General features: G+C 35.7%; 2 protein-coding genes across 6 annotated transcripts in view; both read left to right on the forward strand.

The window, feature by feature from the left end:
• Positions 1-1,670, forward strand: part of cul2 (cullin 2) — a 20,824-nt gene extending 19,154 nt beyond the window's left edge. The window contains exon 21 of the mRNA XM_058765888.1: positions 966-1,670. Within this exon, the coding sequence (XP_058621871.1) occupies positions 966-1,097 (132 nt within the window). The 3' untranslated portion in view covers positions 1,098-1,670. The remainder of the gene's footprint in view (positions 1-965) is intronic.
• Positions 1,671-4,920: 3,250 nt separating this feature from the next.
• Positions 4,921-21,737, forward strand: part of pard3aa (par-3 family cell polarity regulator alpha, a) — a 481,810-nt gene continuing 464,993 nt past the window's right edge. For 3 of the 5 annotated variants that reach the window (XM_058764713.1, XM_058764714.1, XM_058764716.1), the window contains exon 1: positions 4,922-5,310. In XM_058764713.1, coding sequence (XP_058620696.1) covers positions 5,191-5,310 — 120 coding nt within the window. In that variant the 5' untranslated portion in view covers positions 4,922-5,190. Of the gene's footprint in view, positions 5,311-21,737 lie in introns of all 5 variants that reach the window. The other 2 variants (XM_058764715.1, XM_058764717.1) reach the window with 1 other exon arrangement.

Below are 21,737 nucleotides of genomic sequence, written 5' to 3' on the forward strand. Positions count from 1 at the left end.
TATATATATATCAATTTTAAATCATTTTAAAATGTTAATATTTACAGGATGACATTATTACTGTTTCTTTTAATTATACAATTGATCGCATTTTATGATTTATTTATTTATTTATTTATTATATATATATATATTTATATTTATGCCATGGTCTGTCTGAATACTCGATTCTGATTGGCTGGCAGGTGTTGATTAAATTTGTTGAACTGCACAGGTAGTTCCAGGTCAGTTTAATCACGTTCTATATTAATGCGCTTCCTATAAACATTGGTAACCATAGTAACATACAGTTGAATAGTAATACAGACGAAAATAACCGTCATTTTTATCGTTCCGGTCAAATATTGCAGCGCAAATATTATTAACATCTTTAATATGTGAATGCTGGCAAATGACCATGGCATAAACGGGGTAATCAACGGCTAGCTGTGCATTAAACGATTTGAATGCACTTCGCGGAGGCAACCACCCTCTTCGCCTCCACATCGTCCATTCAAATCGTTTAATGCACAGCTAGCCATTGATTATCCCTTACATATTTCACTGTATTTCCCAATCTGCATCCAGAACTGGAAATGTTCATTTAAGTAAATGTAGTAATACAGAAATTATCATACTGCATAGTAATTGTCATGGAAACATTATGCAACATTATGATGAAACATTACAAAATGTTTTTAATGAAGTATTTTCTGCTCACCAAAGCTGGATTTATTTGATATACAAACAGAAATACAATAAAAACAGTGATATTAGTGAAATAATAATACTATTTGAAATAACTATTTTATATTTGAATATACGGTAAAATGTCATTTATTCCTGTGATGCAAAGTTGAGTTTTTAGCATTATTACATGTCTTCTCACATGTCCTATATACTGCAGAAAGGATAACAGCAATATGAGTGTGTGCTATCCCGAATATAAGCAGCCTAATTTTGTTTGTGTGTGCTTATTCTTGCAGGTAATCAACCAATCCAAAGCGAGATTCAACCCGAGTATCAGCATGATCAAGAAGTGCATTGAGGTTCTTATCGACAAGCAGTACATCGAGCGAAGCCAGAGCTCGGCGGACGAATACAGCTATGTCGCATAAAAACATATTAATTTAATGAAAGAAAATAAACAAAAAAATGCCGTTAAGCGTGAACGGTAAACATGTCTTTTATTTTCGGCTCTGGCTGGCTCCGGCACTCAACCATCGGATCGAATCGGGACTCTGTGCCTCCATCTTTGTTAAAAAGGGCCTCCGAGTAGCTGGACAGTCATCAAAAGCACCCCCATCCCGCCCCCTTCTGATTTTATGCTGTTTACATCACCAGTGCCACGCCAAGTGCGTCTATGAAAAAAGAAAATGCCTATAGCTACTCGAGCGTAAAAGGATAATACATTTTTAGATGTAATCGTACAAGAGAAAGAGAGCGAATGAATTGCATCACATAGAGCAAAACAGGTGAAGTGTTTGAGAAACGGCCGAAAAACAACCACGCTTTTCTTTTCTCACATTGCAGTTGTTGTGTGTATTCTTTTTTAATGTATCAAAGTCAAAGAACTATTGTAATAAAACCGGTATACTGATAATTGCATTTACTTTCAAGATATAAAAAACAAATATGAGATGACAAACATGATTCTGCTGCTTGTCAAATAAACAAATAAAAAAAACACACCTTTTCGTAAATGTTTTAAGAATGAATTCATCATCAGTCGGTATTAAAGGTGAACCGAAGCATTTTTCTAATGGTGCATTGAAATCATGTCAGAAATATCATATTTATGAGCAGTACAGGGTAGATTACTTATCAATTGTAGTCAGTTGCTGATTACTAATTACACGATAAATCTACTGTAGATTGCTAATTTTAGGCAATGCATTCATACTTTTGGGTTTCTTTTAGATTACTTTTGACTTAACTTTTTTAATATATTTAAATGGGATTATAAGTATACAAAAAAATTTAATTATTTCTCATTAACATCATGAAATGCATTAAACATTACTTTACTCCAGGGCTTCCCAAACGAGTAAATGAAAGGGAAAAAAAATAAAAAAATAAATAATATATATATATATATATATACAATTTTTACTTCTGAAATATTTTACTTGTTTACCTACATGGCAATGTCACCACTCAGCAACATCATGCAAATGTGTTTTAAATAATTGAAATATTAACTTTATTAAATCTCAGGGGGCTTCAAGTAAATATTTTAGGTCAGAGGGGTTGGGCTGACAAATTTGTGAATCTCTGCATCGCATGAAATATTAATAAATATGAAAACAGCAAAGACATGGTCAAAGTCTTCCAGTTTTAAATCCATTTTAAATACAGTTATACATCAGCAGTGTTTAGTAACTTTATTGTCTCGTACATGGTATACTGTAGCTGCCTGAGAGGTGCTTTTGTCCCCAAATTCAGAAGCATGAATGTACATTACATATTGTAAATATTCAAAGTTAAACAATATGACAGACATAGTAGAATTTTTACAAAGGAAAATTTAAAAGAGAAAAAAGATATAATTTACTGCCTTTCTGTGAATAATTTGTAATCATGTAATCTATAAAAAAAAAACAATAGCTGTAATCTGATTATGAACATTTTAAAACATAATAAAATCTAATTACAAGTACTAGATTTTTGGGTTGCACTTTAATTTTAGGTGTCCTTGTTACAGTGTAATTATACATTTATGTACTGACTGAGTAATATTAATTAACTACATGTACTTGCGATATGGTTAAGGTTACTTGTTGCATGTAATTATGCATGATTTATTGTTATTATAATAGTAAGTACATGTAACATGCGTGACAAGGACACCGTAAAATAAAGTGTTACCCATTTTTGTAAGTTATGTAAACCAGGTTACATGTAATCTGGTGCACCAAGGCCTGGAGGTCTTCTGTGGGTTTTGCTATATTGGGATTCTTTGTAAGCAAATCTCAGTCAGCAGCAGTCTGTTCACTCCCAGCTCCTCCTAACTGAGGATTCGCTCCTAATGAGACCCATATGGAGCTTCCTGACCAAATCAACATGTCTACAGTATGTGTGTGTCATCAGCAAAACATTTCTGTATAATATACATCATCTTACGTAAGCCTGACATTTTGCAGATTCACAGATGTCTAGTCACTGGATGCTACAGAAAGTAATACATCTTCATTACAAGTGAAGAGCAGATACTTTAAAATAAAGCATCTTTTTCTACCACAAGGGGGCGTTATGCATTATACAAATCAGAAATAATAAGAAAGGAGTTTTTAAAAATAATGATTCTGTTAAAATGCAAAGGTCTAACAGAAAATCTCAAATGCTCGCACAATGTCTGAACACTGAACATATATCTAGAAACCTGGTTTTGATGCTTCGTTATGTGGCTAGAGAGACCCAATCCAGCAGAAATCCATCAATCCAGATGTTTGTCTCCATGGAAACAACTACCACATTTGTTTTATGTCATTTAGTATCCTTCTACTTAAGATTGAGGCTGCAAACAAATAACAATTCGACCTAATGCACCTTCTCTCAGTATTTCTCCCTTTCTCTTGCTCATGATTAACAGCATCTAAAAAGTAGAAAATTGATTATTTTTTAAATACGTGTTTATTTTATTCACACACACATACATTAATATTTATTGTTGAAATATTAATGCATGTTTTAAGATTCATGCCTACTATGTTTATAGCAAATTTCTGCTTGCTTCTGAAAAGTGGCAAAAGTTAGAATATTATTTTGTCTCTTTTGAAAAATGTCTTACAAACTTGGAACTTGACAGATGGTTTATTACGGACTCAAGGTGGTTTAGCTCTAAACCAGAATGATCAAGATCTACCAACAGCTGGAAGTCCATCATATGATTCATATCCATCATCCAGGCCAGCTACTGTTCATAAATGACTGGAATGGCCAGACTAGAAACCACATAAAACCAGCGTTATAAGACCGGTAACTGCCACACATAATCTCATCTATAATCAGACAGGATGCATGATAAGCTTAAATGGGATGTAGACTCTCAGAAATAATTAAATAGTTATTAAATTATTAATTTACCATACAATCATCATAAAAACACAATTAAAGTTTTGCAGGCGATATGTATTCTTTACAGAGATTTATTAATGAGATAAATCTAATTTACTCCTGGATCTATGTTCCAGATGTTCAAGCTTTATCCATTGGAGTCAGGCAAAACGATGAGTTTTTTATTTATTTATTTATTTTTTACCTGATGTCCCATTTTTGCCCACCACGGGAGTAAAGCACTTACACTCTTAATTAAAAATCTGAAACGATCTTTCTACTCTAAAGAACTTTTTGCATAATGAAAAGTGTCCACAGATGTTCAAGTTTCATCATGCAATAAAGAACCTTTATTTTTAATGCAGCTCAAATTATTATTATGTATTATGTATATGTATTAGCCTACATCTTGAATATAGTGGTGTATAATTGAAGCTGGGACTAGTAGGTAACACATGCTAGTAAGTAACTACTAGAATAGCAGCTGAAGAATACTAGCAGCACTTAACGAGTCTATAACCTGATGATGACCCGTTTTTGCCCATGCACCCACAAAAGCACACACACTCTTAAAAATGCAATGCCATAGAAGAACCATTTTTGGTTCCCTTAAGAACCTTTCACAAAACAGTTCTTAAAATAACCATTTTTTTTATTTTTCTACTATAAAGAATCTTTTGTGTAATGGAAAGTTGCCATAGATTTTAAAGGTACCTTCAATAGCAATATTTTTTAAGAGTTTTCTGGTAGCTCAAAATATGCATCTTGAATATGTTATAACTGAGGCTGGGACTAGTATGTAATGCATGTTAGTAACTAATACTAGCAGAGTCTATAACCTGAAACAGACAGTCGTCCCTGACGGAATACACGAGGAACACACTTGGAAACAGCAGTGAGTCAGTGTGAGTGTCAGAGAGAGCTGTGAAAGAGCGCGTGGGAAGCCCAGCCCACGGTCACTTCACCGCGACACACGGCGAGACGAGCGATCACGCGCCGAACAGGTGGTCCAGTCCCACCTGAGGAGCACAACATGAGGATTTATCCCGCTTTTTACCTGTACGGATACAATGCTGCCGTGGCTTACTGATTTTTCCTGAAGAGTTCAACACTTCAAGCGCTTCCCTGTGGAGTCTCTGGGAATATCGGGCGAATATGAAAGTGACAGTGTGTTTTGGAAGGACGCGGGTGGTCGTTCCCTGTGGGGATGGGAATATCAAAATACACAGTCTTATTCAGCAAGCGACAATGAGATATAAAAAAGCCATAGCCAAGGTAAGTCTAGTGTTTTTTGTTTTTTTTTTGGAGGAAAAACAGCGTGTCAACTCCACTGCTTGCTCTCAACATGGCGCTTTTTTCTGGAGAAAGAATGAAAGAAAGATAGGAAAGAACAGAGACCGTCGGTGAAAGCTCCGGTTGAGATGTTAGTTTGTAGATTTCGCGTTTGTTTGTTACGTCACAAAGGGTTGTTTGTTAAAATGTTGCAACTTCTGCGCGCGCTTGTGCCTTCGGCTCCGAAACTCCTTCCGAGAGGACAGACATGTCGGCTGTTATAACTCGCTCGTGTGTTACAGTAAAATACATTACAGTGTTTGCAAGTAAACAGGGAGCGTAGGAAGAACTTCAGAGGCACGGATGGAGGGCGAGGACTGGAAACTTCCTTGGAAATCAGCACAAGCTGAAGCCTGGATCCACACATGCAACCTACTCAGTGTTGCTCACACGTTATTTGACTGTTTACTCTTAAACATTCACGATGGTGCTTTCTGTACCTTTATATGTTATTATAATGGGTTGCGTGGCTCAGTGGGTAATGGTTATGGATTGCAGGTTCAAGCCTTCAAAGTGTTGATTGACAGGGATTCGATGGTCATGAAAAACCTGGAAGGTGTTTTCCAAGTCTGGAAAAGTCATGAAATTTCTATATTGATTATAGATAATGTAGCTCCAAGTTGGAAAATCCAAAGGTGTAGCTGGTCGACCGGTTACTATGTTCAAAAAACCAACCCTGACTCCGCTAAACTGGTAATAACAGCTGTTACCTGGTTTGATGGAGGTCCGAGATGGTGCACACCATCTACTATAATCCCAAAACACAGCTATCAAACTTAAACTTGAGTTTGTGTAGAGTAAAAGTGCTTTGCAAGCCATGGTGATGTTCAGTTTATGAACACATTGTTTTATTGGTGATTCATTTCAGTCCTTATCTTATAAGTGGAAGGTAATGGAAATTCATTGGTCAGAATGCCATTGGAAATTCAGACAAAAAAACTTGAACAGTTACCAAATGTTTTCTCAATGGTGGTCATAAAACTGAAGGCAAACCCTTTGCCACTAAAAGAGCTGGCAGCTGTGCACCGGTTGTAGTATGGATGTATAGTCACGTGTTCATTTTGAATTCCTAAACTGGACAAATTAACTTCCATATCTGCTTTCTGTACGCCACTTGATTCAGGATTTGGAGTAAGAACTTAAATACATTGTTGGCTCAAGCTTCATGTGCATGCTTGTGAGTAAAACAATTGATCCTCATTGTGTAGTTATTGAGAAGCTTTGAGAAAACATTACCACTTAAGTTGCAGAACTTGGAAAAAAATGAAAATGTGTGTGCGGTAAAGGAACTTGTATGCGTTCCAGCTCAGTGAGGTCTAGCTGTTTAATTATTAATATGTTGATTTTTGTCAGTAGATGTGTAGATGCTGCATAGCTACAGGCTGTATTGTTGTCGTAAAGGGGCATTAGGTTCCTGCGTGTCTTGAGTTGGCACCAGTGCTATTATTCCTGCCCAGATCTCAACAATCTGCTGTTAATATTGGCATCACGTCCAAGCACTTCTGTTCTACAGGCCTTGAATAGTTTGGTGAACCAACACTGATATTGCCAGGATTTCTCTTTTACAGAGTGTTTCTTGAGTATGGAAAATTTAGTTTGCTCCTTGCATTCTTGAGAATGGATTGGCTGGATTGTTTTTTTTGCATGACAAAAGCATTTTGCTTTTTGCAAGAACTCTTCCACACATTTGTGCATTTTTTTCTCCAATGTTTTCTATTTCAACTTAGAGATAATTAAAAGTCGTTCATTCAAAGGCTGATTTTCCTTAAAATTGTAAACACTTTCAAAACATTGAACACCTGTCTGATATGGCGATGGCTCAGCCAATGGTCAGAGTTGGAGGCGGGGCTGAATGTTTGGCTGACCAATTGCAGATAAGCTTAGTGTTTGGGGGAAACCTGTTTAAAAACAATCACTTTTTTCGAAGCTCTGTTTTATGGGGTATCAGGTGTATCCAGTCTGTGGATTGAATGAAATACATGAGAAATGCAGTAGACCTATTTGATGACAAAAATGCAGTAAATTACATGCTTATGTTCTTCACAGAATGTGCATTTTGTGAGTGAAATGCATTAACGACATGCCGAATCATGAAATAATTTGTATTAAATGTGTGATTTGTGATATAGACCACCCCTTTCATGAACATTTTTGTCCATTTTGTGAACGAACAGCATTTTGTGCCATTCTGGGTGCATTTTGTTCTTAAAATACTTTTCCGTTTTTAAAAAATGAACATTTTGTAGACAAATGCATTTTTTTTACATGCTGAGAGTATTTTCTTCACAAATTTTACGAAATTTGGACATTATATAGTTTACGAAATTAATGTTACGGTTTTTACGACACGAATGTTACATTTTTCAGAAAACGTACATTCCTTTTTATGCAAAGTGAACATTTTGTGGACATACGCATTTTGTGATGTGCTGGGAGCATTTTGTTAACAAATTTGTTTTCCATTGTTTATGAAATTAATATTATGGTTTTAACTGTGAAATTAACAGTCGATTTTTTGAGAAAATGTCACATGCTGGGTGCATTTTGTTCATAAATTTGTTTTCAGTTGTGCATGAAGTAAAAGACAACAAAATGGAAGGACGTTTTATACGCAAAATCAGTTTTAAGTTTGGAATTTGCAGACCAAGTGCTTTTCTTAACAACATCCGACTGTGCTACTATCTTATTGTATTTTGTCATGAAATACTGTGTTTTGTCTCATAATTCATTCAGTTCACAGAATTAGTCAAAAATGTACACTTTCAACTCCACAAATCCATGCGAGAAAACTTAAGACTGAATGAAGACTGTATTTTGCAGGCAGGTAAGTCTACAGAAACCTCAGCAGTGCATGAAGGTCAGTCACTCTTACAGCGGAGTATGAAACTTTAGCTGCATCACCTTGAAGAGCCCTCACCCTCAAAGAAGAGTCGTTCCCTTTGCATTTTCATTCTTTTCATAAACAGGCTGTCCATGCAGACAGCAAAGACTTGGATTCAACATACATGGCACACACCCATGCTTGTATGGCTTAGCAGGCACACCCTGTGCCTCTGCCTCAGCAGAATGACGGCGGCGGCCTATTGATCCAAACGCGAGTAGGTTTTCCCAGCGGAGTGCTGCATGCTCACTCCAGAGCACACTTCATTCTGAGGACGGATCAGCGATCTGCTGCGTAAGCGGGAGTGTGAGAAGGCTGAAATATGTGATCTATAGGGAGATGTGACTCTGCAGAGAGAACTCAAGCTCTTCATCAATAACCCTAATAAATAGGCTTCTTTCTTCGGGACGCACAAACTGTTCCTCCTCCGCTGCAAGACTGCTGTCTGCAGCTTTTCCATTGACTTTCCCTCGAGTCGATATAAATCCAGTTTGCAGGAAGTGGCTGCAGACAGGAGTCTTGAGATGGAGGATGAAAGATGCTTGTAGATGAGCCTATGTATTTGTTTGAATGTTGAGCTTTGTCTCTTTTTCTGTTATGGGACAATGATGCTGTTTTTAATGTATTTCAACCTTGTTAATTAGAAAATGTTAATATTCCATCAGTGAGGTGAGGAATAACGATTTAGGTGAATCTCAAGAGCCTGTCAAGAACGAGGGCCATTTTTTGTTTAGCATAAATTGTAGACAGTACAATAGAGACACAACAAATTATGTAAATTAGGACTATCAATTGATTAAAACGTTTAATTGCCCATAATAGGCTTTTGTGTAGTTACAATGTAATTTTTTATATTACACATTAGGTTACATATTATTTAATGGCACATTTCTGATGTTACTGATTTGTGAGTCAGTTTCTTTGGATAAAAGCATTTGCTGAATGTAAATGTACATAATTAATTGCATCTATTGACATATTAACTTTGACTATAGTAATTTTTTTGCTTTTATGGTAATTAGAATGATAATTTGTTTGGATTATGGTTATAAAAATAATACATATTATTATTATTTTTTTTTTTTACATATAATAATGAAAAGTAGAATTTTTGTTGCAATATGGTAATATTTGCAACATGGAGATAAAAATGAACAATAATGAAACAGTTAAAAAATGTTTATTTAGCTTTCTTTTAAAGGGCAAGTTCACCAATTTTCAAACAGCTTTGTATTGTTACAGTGTTGGAAGTACAAGTATTTTTTGTCATGTTGCCTGCAAGATATTGCAGGCTTGTGTGAAAACTACAGATCATACTTCTGCATTTTTGCGTTAGTCTGACTGAGCCCAGTGCATTATGGGTTTTGCAGTTTTTCTACACCTACTTCACCACAGCCCTTTTTGTTGGTTTTCTCTAGTCAGGTAGCACATATGTAAATACAAATTGCATTTCTACACTGTAAAAAAAAAAAAAAATGTAAGCAACTTAAAATTTTAAGGCAACCAGCTTCAGCAGATTTTTTGAGTTTGCTCAACTTATTTTTGTGGGAGATTCTCACATTTTTGTTGTATAAACTTAAAACGACAAGTTGAGAAAACTAAAAAATCTGCTGAAGCTGGTTGCCTTAAAATTTTAAGTTGGCTCAACTTTTTTTTTTTTTTTTTTACAGTGTACTGTATAGGCAATTTTATTAAAACCCCATCTGGGCAGCGGTGAATTACCCCTGTCTTTGGGGCTGAAGTCTGATCCGGCACGTTCTTGATGGTTTTTCTGAGATTCACTCATTATGCAGTGCTGTTGTAACTGCCTGAAAAGCTCTATAAAAAAGGCTGAGATGAATAAACAGCTCTGAAATTTCTAGAAAATTCTTGAAACTGCCTGTAAAGCAGAGCTGCCGAAACACTAATTGAAAATAGCTGCTAACTGTGACTTGATGTAATTTGACTGCTCAAGGTTGAATCATTTGCATTGCTTTGAACTTCACAAGCCCCTGTTGCTCTCAAATAACAGCAGCACACGTGACGGGTCAGACATCAGCCCCGCTGCTTCATCCTGCAGAGTCATACGGCTGTAATTAAGCACAGGTCCACACAAAACCATACATTGTGTTTATGAGACCCGCAGGCATCTGGATGTCTATTACAGAGAGGGAAATGCAATAATTGCAGATGAACTTTGACCTTCAGATCGGAAATCCTTCCTTTAGAGGCGTCTTTGTAGTGGGACCTTCATTTCTGAAATAACCTGTGCCTTAAAAGTCACTGCAGGAATGGCTCCGAAAAGTAAAGGTAGTTCTCAGATGGTACTCTCATATTTTGTTTTCAAATGCAATGGCATTTTTAAGGACTTAAGTGTCCAAATGCTTTTTACGGGCAATTTATTTGTCCTTTTTCTGACATTCTGTAGAAGCAAACCATCTGAAAATAACGGGAGCTCATTTTGCTTGTAGGAACTTGTATGAAGGAGGTACAGTATGTCTATAAGAGGAGGCGTTCATTATGTTGAATGACTAATAAATGGAATAAAACCTTTCATCTGTTTTCAAGGAGCACATTACAGACGCTCTTACATAAAGCCAAGACAGATCAGTCTGCGAGATCACGTCGTCGAAGAAGTTTTATTTGTGTGTATTGTTGCGCAAGTTAAACCAAACATGTTGAGACTAAAAATCACATAAAAGTGGACTTTTTTTTGTTTAAGATGGACTGGAATGACAGAAGCCTTGACGCTTTGTCCTCTAGAACTGACTTTTTATTATTTATCTCACAATTTTGACTTTTTTTCTTGGGTTTGTGAGTTTACATCTCGCAATTCTTACTTTTTTTTCTCAGTCACAGTCACAGTTCTGACTTTTTCTCAGAATTATGTGATATAAACTCGCAGTTGTGAGTTATAAAGTCAGAATTGCGAGATTTAAACTCACAATTCTGAGAAATAAAGTAGCAATTCCGACTTTTTTCCTGCTATTGTGAGTTTACATCTCGCAATTCTGACTTTTGTTTTAATCACAATTGCGAGTTTATATCTGACGTCTTTTTTCAGAATTGTGAGATATATTGTGCGAGTTTGCAATGATGAGGTTTCTAAAAAACTGCTGAAAAACGGTCATTTTAGGTCAGACCCTTCTGTCTATACAGCATATTTGAATGTACTACGTTAAATGCTACTAAGCAACTTTTTTAAAGGTTTCCTAAAGGATGTTTTTAAAAAGGTTTCATCAGGTAATCTCAAATTTTTATCAAACACTGAGATGAAACGTCTCACATAATTTTATATTGATGTGAGTTGGTTGCCATAGATGCTGGTATCAATCAATCGATCAATCAATCAGCACTAAAATCACACACAAAAAAAAAAAATGTAAAAGTTGTCATGGATTAATCTATTAGTCTAGTTTCCAAATGCATGTCATTTGACTTCTTGTGAATGATTTATGCATTTTGTCATTAATTTTTAAATGCCATAACTTGTGAAAAGACAGATTTCTCTGTGGTGACGTATACCAGACTTCTTCAATTATTTTGTCTGCTTAAACTCTTTCTTACAATTGACTGTAATCTCGCATTCAGATCCAGCTCCATTCAATCAACAACCGACGGAGAGAACCACGTCCTGCACTACATTCTGTCATTTCACTCAGATTTACACCACAATACTGAAGAAAAGATCTGTCGCTACTTCAGTTTCATTCTTACAAAGAACATTTTTTTCATATCTTATGATTTAAGTGTCTGAAATATTTCTTGACTGCTTTCCTGAGAATTACTCTCATATCCATCTGTAAGTGTGCAGATTTGTGTCAATCCCAGTCTTTCAGCGGCGACGATGGGTGTGATGTCTGGGAATTAGCGCAGTGAGTATTGTTAGGTCATTTGTCGATACAAGCAAACCAGACGAAGGGAGTTTAGGTCTGTATAAAGCCTTAACTCTCAAGACATTCACAGAGAGATTTACTCCCTTTTTGCACCAGATTACAGACTTCATTCAGATGAAGTCATTCAGACAGGTCATTAATAACTGTACAGCGACTGTCAACTTTTGTTGTCTACTAAAAAAAACAACAGTTTATGGGTTTGGAACAAAGTGAGGATGAGTAAATGATAACAAAATAAAATTTTTAAGTAAACTATCCCTTTAAATATCATTGATATGATACATATTCATATGTAAGCGTCTGTGTAATTAGGGCTGCACGATTAATTGAATGCGATTTTCATGTGCATCTTGTCAGTAAAGCCGGTTCTGTGATTAGTAGTAAATCTCCATCACATGCTTTCAGACGGAGCAGCATTTACTACATAGAGCTGTAGTTCACTGACAAGCTACGCAAAACCGCGTTCATGATCGCAGACCGATTTGATCGCACAATTATGAAATCGTTCTGTGATTGTGAAAGCTGTTTGTGTAGCTTGTCAGTGAACTACGGCTCTGTGTAGTAAATGCTGCTCCATCTGAAATCAAGTGAAAATACTACATTTAGGGCCAGATTTACGAACAGCTTGCGCCAATCTTTTGGTGTTAAAATAGTACTGTCAGGATTTACTAAAGACGCGCAGTAAAGAATTAGCGCTGAAAAGGCATGGACGCAGTTATTTTTGCGTCTGACCTTATTGAATATGCATTTGTAGGAGTTTCCCTTTCAGACGCAGAATTTATTGAAGGAGAGTATTCAAATGAATCACGCAATGAGATTTACTAACGTTTGCGCTCCTCAAAATACTGGTATTTGCGCCATTATTTAACGCCCAAAAAGCATGTCTTAAAGCAGGCGGTAATTTGTGCTGCTCTTGGAATTGCGCTGTAGGGACAACGTCGACAATAAAAAAATTTGTTGTTAAGTAGTCGTTTGATCTCATATGACCTAATGCAAGAGCCTGCAATACTGCGGTTTGACCAGTGTGGCGCTGTATTGCAAGACTGTAGTTCAGCCCTCCTGGATGCAATTCAAGAGAAGAAGACACACACAGCGCTTCAGAGCAGAGCAAATGCATCCAAACCAGGGCTGTGTTTCCCAAAAGCATCGTAAGCCTAAGAAGTTCGTAAAAACGATCGTACGACTGATCTTAATATTACGATTCGTTTCCCAAAATCTTCGTAGATCTGTGAGTACTCTGGAGTAATCGTAAAGCCCTACGTGCATCGTAAGAAGACAGAATTAGGAGGTCACCTGCAGGACAATCGGCAGATTACACTTTTAACTTTATTCAAGTGCAATGTGATTATAATTAAAGCTTTTGATTGTACTTAATTGCACACTTTATAATTTTTTTATTTATTTTTTTTAAATATAATTTTTTTTTATATAAAATTAAATTGGCTAAATAATTAAAAAGGGCAGATAACCAAAAAAACAATGCATCTAAATTAAATGACTAAACAACAACAACAACAAAAAAATAATAATAATAAAAGAAGTAATGTAGGAAATGCTTAAATGCTAGAAAATAGGGATAAACTCATAAAAATCTGTCAATGGCTTGCTGACATGCACGAAAACCAAATAATGTCTCTACAGATATTATATACAATAATATATATATATATATATATATATATATATATATATAGTATATTAATATTGTACTTTTTTTTACATATTATTATATTATATTATATTATATTATTATATCCGAGCTGTCTGGAACGCAGCATTTGGTTAACATTTCAATTAACGAGCGTGTACTACAATTACGAGCCATTCTATAAATTGACATTTCAGCACTTGACCAACGGATAGCGACTCCTAAGTAGCACTTAAAGCACGGCTACGTGCGATTGTGTTAAGTGCATTTTTGGGAAATGCTCGTGAAACAATAACGAGCGTTCGTAAAATGACTCACTTTAGAAAAAGCTCTTAAGCGCTAAGATCAATCGTTATCGGGAAACCCGGCCCTGAGCGGCTTTTGAATGAATATGTAAATATATATTGCGCGCTTTCCTCTCAGTAACGAAATAAACACAACAAAAACTGACAGCAGTGTGAAAGCAGCAGTTAAAAATGCATCTGATTACAACAATGTGGATGTTTGCCTGAGCTCTGCAGTTCAGTAAAGTCCGGTCACATCATGTTTATTTATATAACATTAGTAGCCTACTTTATGCAATAGATAGCCTTAATTCAAGCAGCTTTACGGTATTAAACATGAAAAACCAGAGTCAGTGTCGCTTTCAGTTAGAATTACAACTTGATTCTCTGGTATAAAGCAGCTCTCCAATGTGGAGCTAGCTAATGATAAAATATTTTTATTAGTGGGAAGAAAATTATTTCATTAAAGTGATAGTTTGATTTACAAAGATCAAAGCTTGATCTAGCTCAGGACTGTTTTGGTTATCATAACCCTATAAGGTATTATAACCCTGTAAGACATTATGTTGTGAATAAAATAGTTTATCCAAAGCGTCTTATCACTTACCTTTATTTTGTTTCCTATCTACAGTATATGTCTTACAAAAGGAGATGTTAGGCAGAATGATGTGTTATTCAGTTACTTTTTCATGTAGCTAATTAAATGGTGAGAGAGTGTCTCCGTCTGTCATTTTATTGTGCTTTATAATGGTTTTTGTGGCTTTCGTGGGTCTTAATAATAACACAATAGTAGCTACGCAGAATATCGGATTTGGATTGGCCTCGTCTGACCGATACCACGATCCGGCAGAAAATGCCAGTATCGGAGCGATACCGATACTGAATATCGGATCGGCGCACCCCTAATTTAATTTTGATTAATCATGCACTACTAGTGTAAATACATTCATAATGAATGTCAAAAGCTCATGGTCTCTGTGTGGGGTCTGTGGATGTGTTGCACTGGACAGGCGTGACGGACCCCCTGCTGCTTTCATCTGTAGTCTCTGTCAGCGGAGGGCCTCATAGTGCCGCCCCGTCTGCGTTCGCCCTGTAGCATTATAATGCTCCATTTGTTCAGGAGAAAACCCACATCACTCATCCCAGCTTCTCTTGACAGAGTTTCCCCGGCGACCAAATATCACCTTCAGTTTCACTTTCGGCAGCGACTTTTGACCTTTAGCAACCAAAAGAAAGTAAGGGGAAAGAGTAGGTGGACATAACAGAAGGATGTGGGTTTAGAGAGGATAAAGTGATAAAGGTAGGATGGGATGGGAAGAGTTTTTGATGGAGGGAATTTGCACAATATATTGTTTCTGTTGGCTGCATACAAATAAGTAACACTGTTGCCAAAACAAAAAACAAACAAACAATAAATAAATAAAAATAAAATCCTTGCTGAGTTTCCAAAAGGTTGTTTCACCTAGCAAATACTAGGAAAAATCTTAGTTTTGACTGACAAATATGTAAATTAGTGCTGTCAAACGATTAATCGCATCCAAAATAAAAGTTTTTGTTTATATAATATATGTATGTGTTCTGTGTGTATTTATTATCTATAAATGTAGATAGTTTAAAAAGCCTAAAAAATATAGTTTTAGCTATATTGTGTGGCTCTAATGTGAAAGGTACAGTGGGTGTGAACTGAGCAGGTATACCAGAGAATCATAAAATCATAATTAAATACTAGCATAAGCCATAACTAGAGCTCAGTGTAAAATTATGATTTGCTGGGGCAAATATGACCAGAACTATACTGTTTACCAGACAATATCCTCGATATCCTCAGGGGAACTTACTGGGAAGCCACAAGTACAGACAGTATCAATGAGACCACAGTGTACGTGCCTCCGAAACTACTGAGAGTAATTACATAACCAAAAGGCATTTCAAACGGCTATGTGATCATTTCACTACAGAGACATTATTGACATGATAAATGTAGTAGTGCACATATTCCTGTCGACACCAAGAAATGCCATTATGGTTCTGTTGCTCTAAACATGCAAATCTGTTGAATCAAGTCTTTTACACTTGAATGAGTTCAGATCTGTCTGAAGTGTTTATGTGCCAAACTCTTCCTGGAGAATAGAGGAACGTGTCTGAAACTTTGATGAGCTTGTATTGTTTTTCTTCATGCCGAACACATCTGCAGCTGTTCTGCACACTTGGTCACGCTAAGTGTTTCTTAAATGTTATTGTGAATTGGGTTGTTCCGATTCCGATACTAGTATCGGAAATTCCACCGATACCACAAAAAATTCTGGCATCGGTATCGGCGAGTACTTGAACCCATGTACCGATCCAATACCATTTTCTTAGACAAAACCTATAGTTAAGCGCGCTAGCTTTGCTTAACGCTGCAAATAGGAAATCAATTCTTCTTCGCTGCTCAGAATGCAAACACAGGAAGCTGTGCTGTGTTGCCACAAGCAACCACTATTTAGAGCAGCGAAGAAGAAGTACAAACGTGCTAGCACATTGCCAGTAAATCACTTGCATATACGACTAAATCTTCACCCTGGGCGACTAAATGATGTCTAATATTAGCCACTGGCTAATAAATGATCAGATTTTACCGGTAGGCTATGTATGTTTAGCACAGATATATTGTCACTCGCCGAACACTCTGAGCGCTTCAGAGTTTCGCTCTCCGTCAAGCTATCTATTTTTCAGATCATCTGAATGAATGCGCAGCACACCTGTATTTGATGTACCTGTATTTTTGTTTACTCGCCAGACTATCTATCTATGGTGAAGCGCACCATAAAATAATTGTATCAATTCATACAGGGCTAGTAAGTATAGCTGTATAACCAGATACACAGTATCGGATCAGTACTCGGTATCGGCCGATACCCTGAGCCTAGGGATCGGGATCGGTATCGGGAAGGGAAAAAGGGTATCAGAACATCTCTAATTGTGAAGATTCCAGGGATTTCTCAGCTGTCAGATTTAGTCATGCAAAAATGTGCAGATTTTATGAATGACCTTCATAACATAAACAAGCCAATTCACCTCTAACTGTATACGCCGGAGAAACAGGAGTTCAATTTGCTACCATACCCAAAATATTTATGCAGTTTTGAATGCATACTGTGAGCACAATGTACATTTTCCATATGCAAGGATATCTGAGGATGACATTAATTGTGATAATGGACATTATATTTTTTGCAAAATTACCACAAAAATAGAATTAAAGTACAGTAGGTAACCTGTTTTTGTGTTATTTATTTTCTTTTTTTGTTTGTTTTGTGCAGTTTAATTTTTTTTGTTAATTTTTTTCTTTTGTATGTTTTTGTTTATTTCTTGTTTTGTGATTTAATTTAGTTTTAATTCAGTTTGTTTATTTTTTATTTTGTTGTTTTCTTTTGTTTTTGTTTGCCATTTTTTGCATTGTGCTATTTTATTTATTTATTTTTGTTTTGTGTTTTATGTTTTCTTTTGTTTGCTTTTGTTTTATTGTCTTTGTTTCGTTTGTTATTTGTTTCATTTAAATTTTTGTTTTGTGGTTTTGTTTTTGTTATGTTTTCTTTCATTTGTTTTGTTTGCATTATTTTGTTTTGTTTGTTATTTGTTCTGTTTAATTGTTTATTTTTGTTTTGTGTTGTTTTTTGTTTTGTGCAATGCTTTCATGATTCTAATTTGCAGTGCAAATATTTGACATCTCTTACCTGTGCCCTGTCTTTTGTCAAGGAAAGTAACAAAGCATCAACTAATCCCAGTAGATTAGTGTACTGGTGCCAATCACTGCTTGAAGATCTTAATAACCGGATGATCAACTCGACCGATTAGCCTCTCGATGTTAGATGCTGCATATGGGAACAGCACATGAGCAGAGATAAAGGATTTAGCATGCTGTGGCACAGCTGGTTGGATTATTTCAGGATTTATTTATAGAGATTACAGTTTTAGCCAATGTGTTTTATTCAAGCGTATAATCCTCCTCCTAAATAATCTCTTTATATTTGATATCATTTATAATACAAATTGGACACACGTTTAACAATAGATCCAACAGATAGACATAATCCTGCCTCCCACAGTTATGACAGCATTTCAGATGTGTTTGTTCCACTTTATAAAAGGGTATTTGAATGAAAGAAAAACAGCAGCAGTTTCCTTTAGGATATCAGAAGTAACCTTGAGTCACAGTTTCTTTTGTGACTCATTTATCACACAGAAACGCTGTGCTTTGATGCGAGCTGGCTGATATTGATTATCTGAGTGTTTGTGTGTGTGTTTTACTGAGCGTGCCATTGTTAGAGCTCCACGACAAACACAACTCCCTTTAATGAGTAGCACTGAAAAGCCAAAGTGGCCTTGGTTCAGTGGCAGGCGATCAATGCGTCACTCTCAAGTAGTTTAAGCAAAGTATGCCAAACTGGAGCCGCGGCATATTTTGGCGGGAACAGGAGCCAATCAGCAGACAGCTGCTGGTCTCCTGAAGGCATTTCAATTGCTTTGTTGGCATAGATAAGCTTTGGTAGGTTAATGATTCTCTTCAGATGCACAAAGCGTTGCGGTTTCAATTACAAAGTTGTCAGAAAACATGAAGAACTGGTCTTTATTCTGAACTGTTATACTGGATTAGTAGGATTTGGACTGGTGATGATTTTTGTTCATTAGCGATTCTTGTACGAATGATAGAATGTAATAAGGTTAGTTCCATTATTGATTCTTATACTTTTGAGGAAGGTATATTTGTAAAAGGTACTGGATTGTATAACATTAGAAATACATTTCATTTAATTCTTGCAAAAAGTGACTTTTTCATGCAGCACAGAGATGGCATTAATGTGATACTATATATTAAATAAAACACTAACACTTTTCTTTTAATATTATCAATATATGCCATTATTTGAACCACAAATGATTCACTAAAAAGAATCAATTAATAAAAGTCATTAAAGGAATAGTCCACCCAAATATGAAGATTTGCTGAAAATGTGCTCACGCTCAGGTCATCCAAAATGTAGATGAGTTTGTTTCTTCATCAGATTTGGAGAAATGTAGCATTGCATCAGTGTCTCAGCAATGGATGCTCTGCAGTGAATGGGTGCCGTTAGAATCCAAACAGCTGATAAAAACATCACAATAATCCACACCACTCCAGTCCATCAGTTGATGATTTGTGAAGCCAAAAACTGCGTGTTTGTAAGAAACAAATCCATCATTAATGCGGTTTAACTAAAAACTGTTGCTTTCGATCATAATAGTCCATAATCCAAAATAAAGTCCATCTCCTGTTGTCTCTCACATCAAAATCCACCCACATATTTGTTTAGAGCTGTTTTGGACTGTTTTGGCTTGTAAACGGTGCTTGATCTGTGCAGATTTCTCTCCTGATTCAGACCAGATGACTTTTTTACTGGAGAAAGTGTTATTATGGATTATGGACTCATATTTTACTCATATATTGAGTCGGGTGGATTACTTGTGGATTATTGTGATGTTTTTATTAGATATTTGACTCTCATTCTGACGGCACCCATTCACTGCAGAGGATCCAGTGGTGAGCAAGTGATGGAATGACACATTTCTCCAAAATCTGATGAAGAAACAAACTCAAATACATCTCAGATGGCCCCAGGGTGAATACATTTTGGGCAGATTTTCAGTTTTGGGTGAACTATTCCTGTAACTGTGAAATCGGACATAGTATTTTTTGATTCACTAAAAAGAATCTGTTCATAAAAGTCATTTGTTTGGGAATTTAAGGTTACTGTAGTTGATGAAACTGCCTGTCTCTTTCCCATGTGCTTTACTCTTTCTTTTCCTCTGTTTCTTTGGCATGGACTACATAAACAGAGGAAGTGTAGAGATGTAAATAATGGATTTGAAATGGTCAGGAGCTTATTTTAGTTGTTCAAATAACTTTCACATCAGCATGGCCTATTGGAGGTGTCCTCTGTGCCCCGCCCCCTGCTCCCTGTGGCCCCGCCCACTCCTGCTGACTGTGGTAACCCTGGTGACTCATCAACAGATGCCATTCACGTGTTTGTTTGACAGCATTCGCCTTTTCCACTGTTATCCTGTGGAATGTAAATACATGACATACTGAGTAACTGTGAAACTCTCGGGGTGTTTAGCATAGCAAAGGCTTCAGCAGATCCCACAATGCAGTGCTGCGCTGGGACTCGTCCCTCTGGCTGCCTTTCCAAGGCCTCCGCACCATTTGAGTTCTAATCCCAACAATCCTTGTGCTATTCATCATAAAGACTGATTCTTTTTTCCCAATCCGTACAGTTTTCCGTGTACATGAGTAAGACCTCACTCTCCTCTCGACCTCGCAGTAGCGTTTGATTTTGATTCATTGTTTCCTCTTCTCGTTATGCTCTCGTGTGAGGGACGGGGTCACTGCTAAGAAATAGTCGCTGACATACAAACCAGCACTTTTCGTTAACAGGGTACAAATTGGCGTCCCATTCCTTTTTTTAAAAAACAGTCCTTTAATCACTTATCCTTTTTCTTCATTTTATTGTTGAATAAATATTTACAAATTACTGAATTAACTTTTCAATAGTAGTTGACCGATATTTATTTTTTTGATAGCCGATATCTTAGAGAGCAGGGCGGTCAATGGCCGATATGTTTTTACACTCACTAATTGAACGAATATATAAATTATATATAATGTGAAAAAAAGTGATTAAAAATAAATCTGTAAAATAAAGTGATTTATTTAGAGCTGTCAAAATAAAAGATTTGACAGAAGAGATATATTGGTCAGCCACTACTATTCAACCCTGTTACCAAATGCAACATCATAAAACAAATAGTAATATTAATAAAAATATTAATAGTGAGCTAGAGGTTCATCGGTAATTACAAGCCACTGGTCCCAGCTAGTAGTAATGTAATGTAATGTAATGTAATGTAATGTAATGTAATTTAATTTAATTTAATTTAATTTAATTTAATTTAATTTAATTTAATTTAATTTAATTTAATTTAATTTAATTTAGTTACTTATTACTCTTTCTAACAATTTTAAAAAAGTTTTATGTATTTTATATAAAGTAGTGAAATGAAATGAAATGAATGAAATTAAATATAGTTTCTTGTACTTATTACTCTAACAAACATTTAAAAAAAGTTGTGCATTTTTATATAAAGTTTTATGTACTCTAGTAATTTAGTTAAATTAAAATAAATTAAATTTAAAAAATGTTTCTTGTATGTATTACTCTTTTTAATGTTTACTTTTCAGTAGTTTGTGTTCTGTCAAATTTTTGAAAATGTTATTGAAAGTCTCTTATGCTCACCAAAGCTGCATTTATTTGATAAAAATACAGTAACAACAGTGAAATTGTAAAACATTCTATGTGAATATATATTAAAATGTAATTTATTTCTGTGATGCGCAGCTGTATTTTCAGCATCATTACTCCAGTCTTCAGTGTCACATGATCTTCAGAAATCATTCTAATATGCTGATTTGCTGCTCAACAAACATTTCTGATTATTATCAATGTTGAAAACAGTGCTGCACAATATTTTTGTTGAAACTGATACGTTGTATTTTTCAGGATTCTTTGATGAAAAGTTAAAAAGAACAACATTTATTTGAAATAGAAATCTTTTATAACATTATAAATGTATTTAGTGTCACTTTTGATCATATTTTCTGAATA

The sequence above is a fragment of the Onychostoma macrolepis genome, chromosome 24 (genome assembly GCF_012432095.1).
Source record: "Onychostoma macrolepis isolate SWU-2019 chromosome 24, ASM1243209v1, whole genome shotgun sequence".
Lineage (NCBI taxonomy): Eukaryota > Metazoa > Chordata > Actinopteri > Cypriniformes > Cyprinidae > Onychostoma > Onychostoma macrolepis.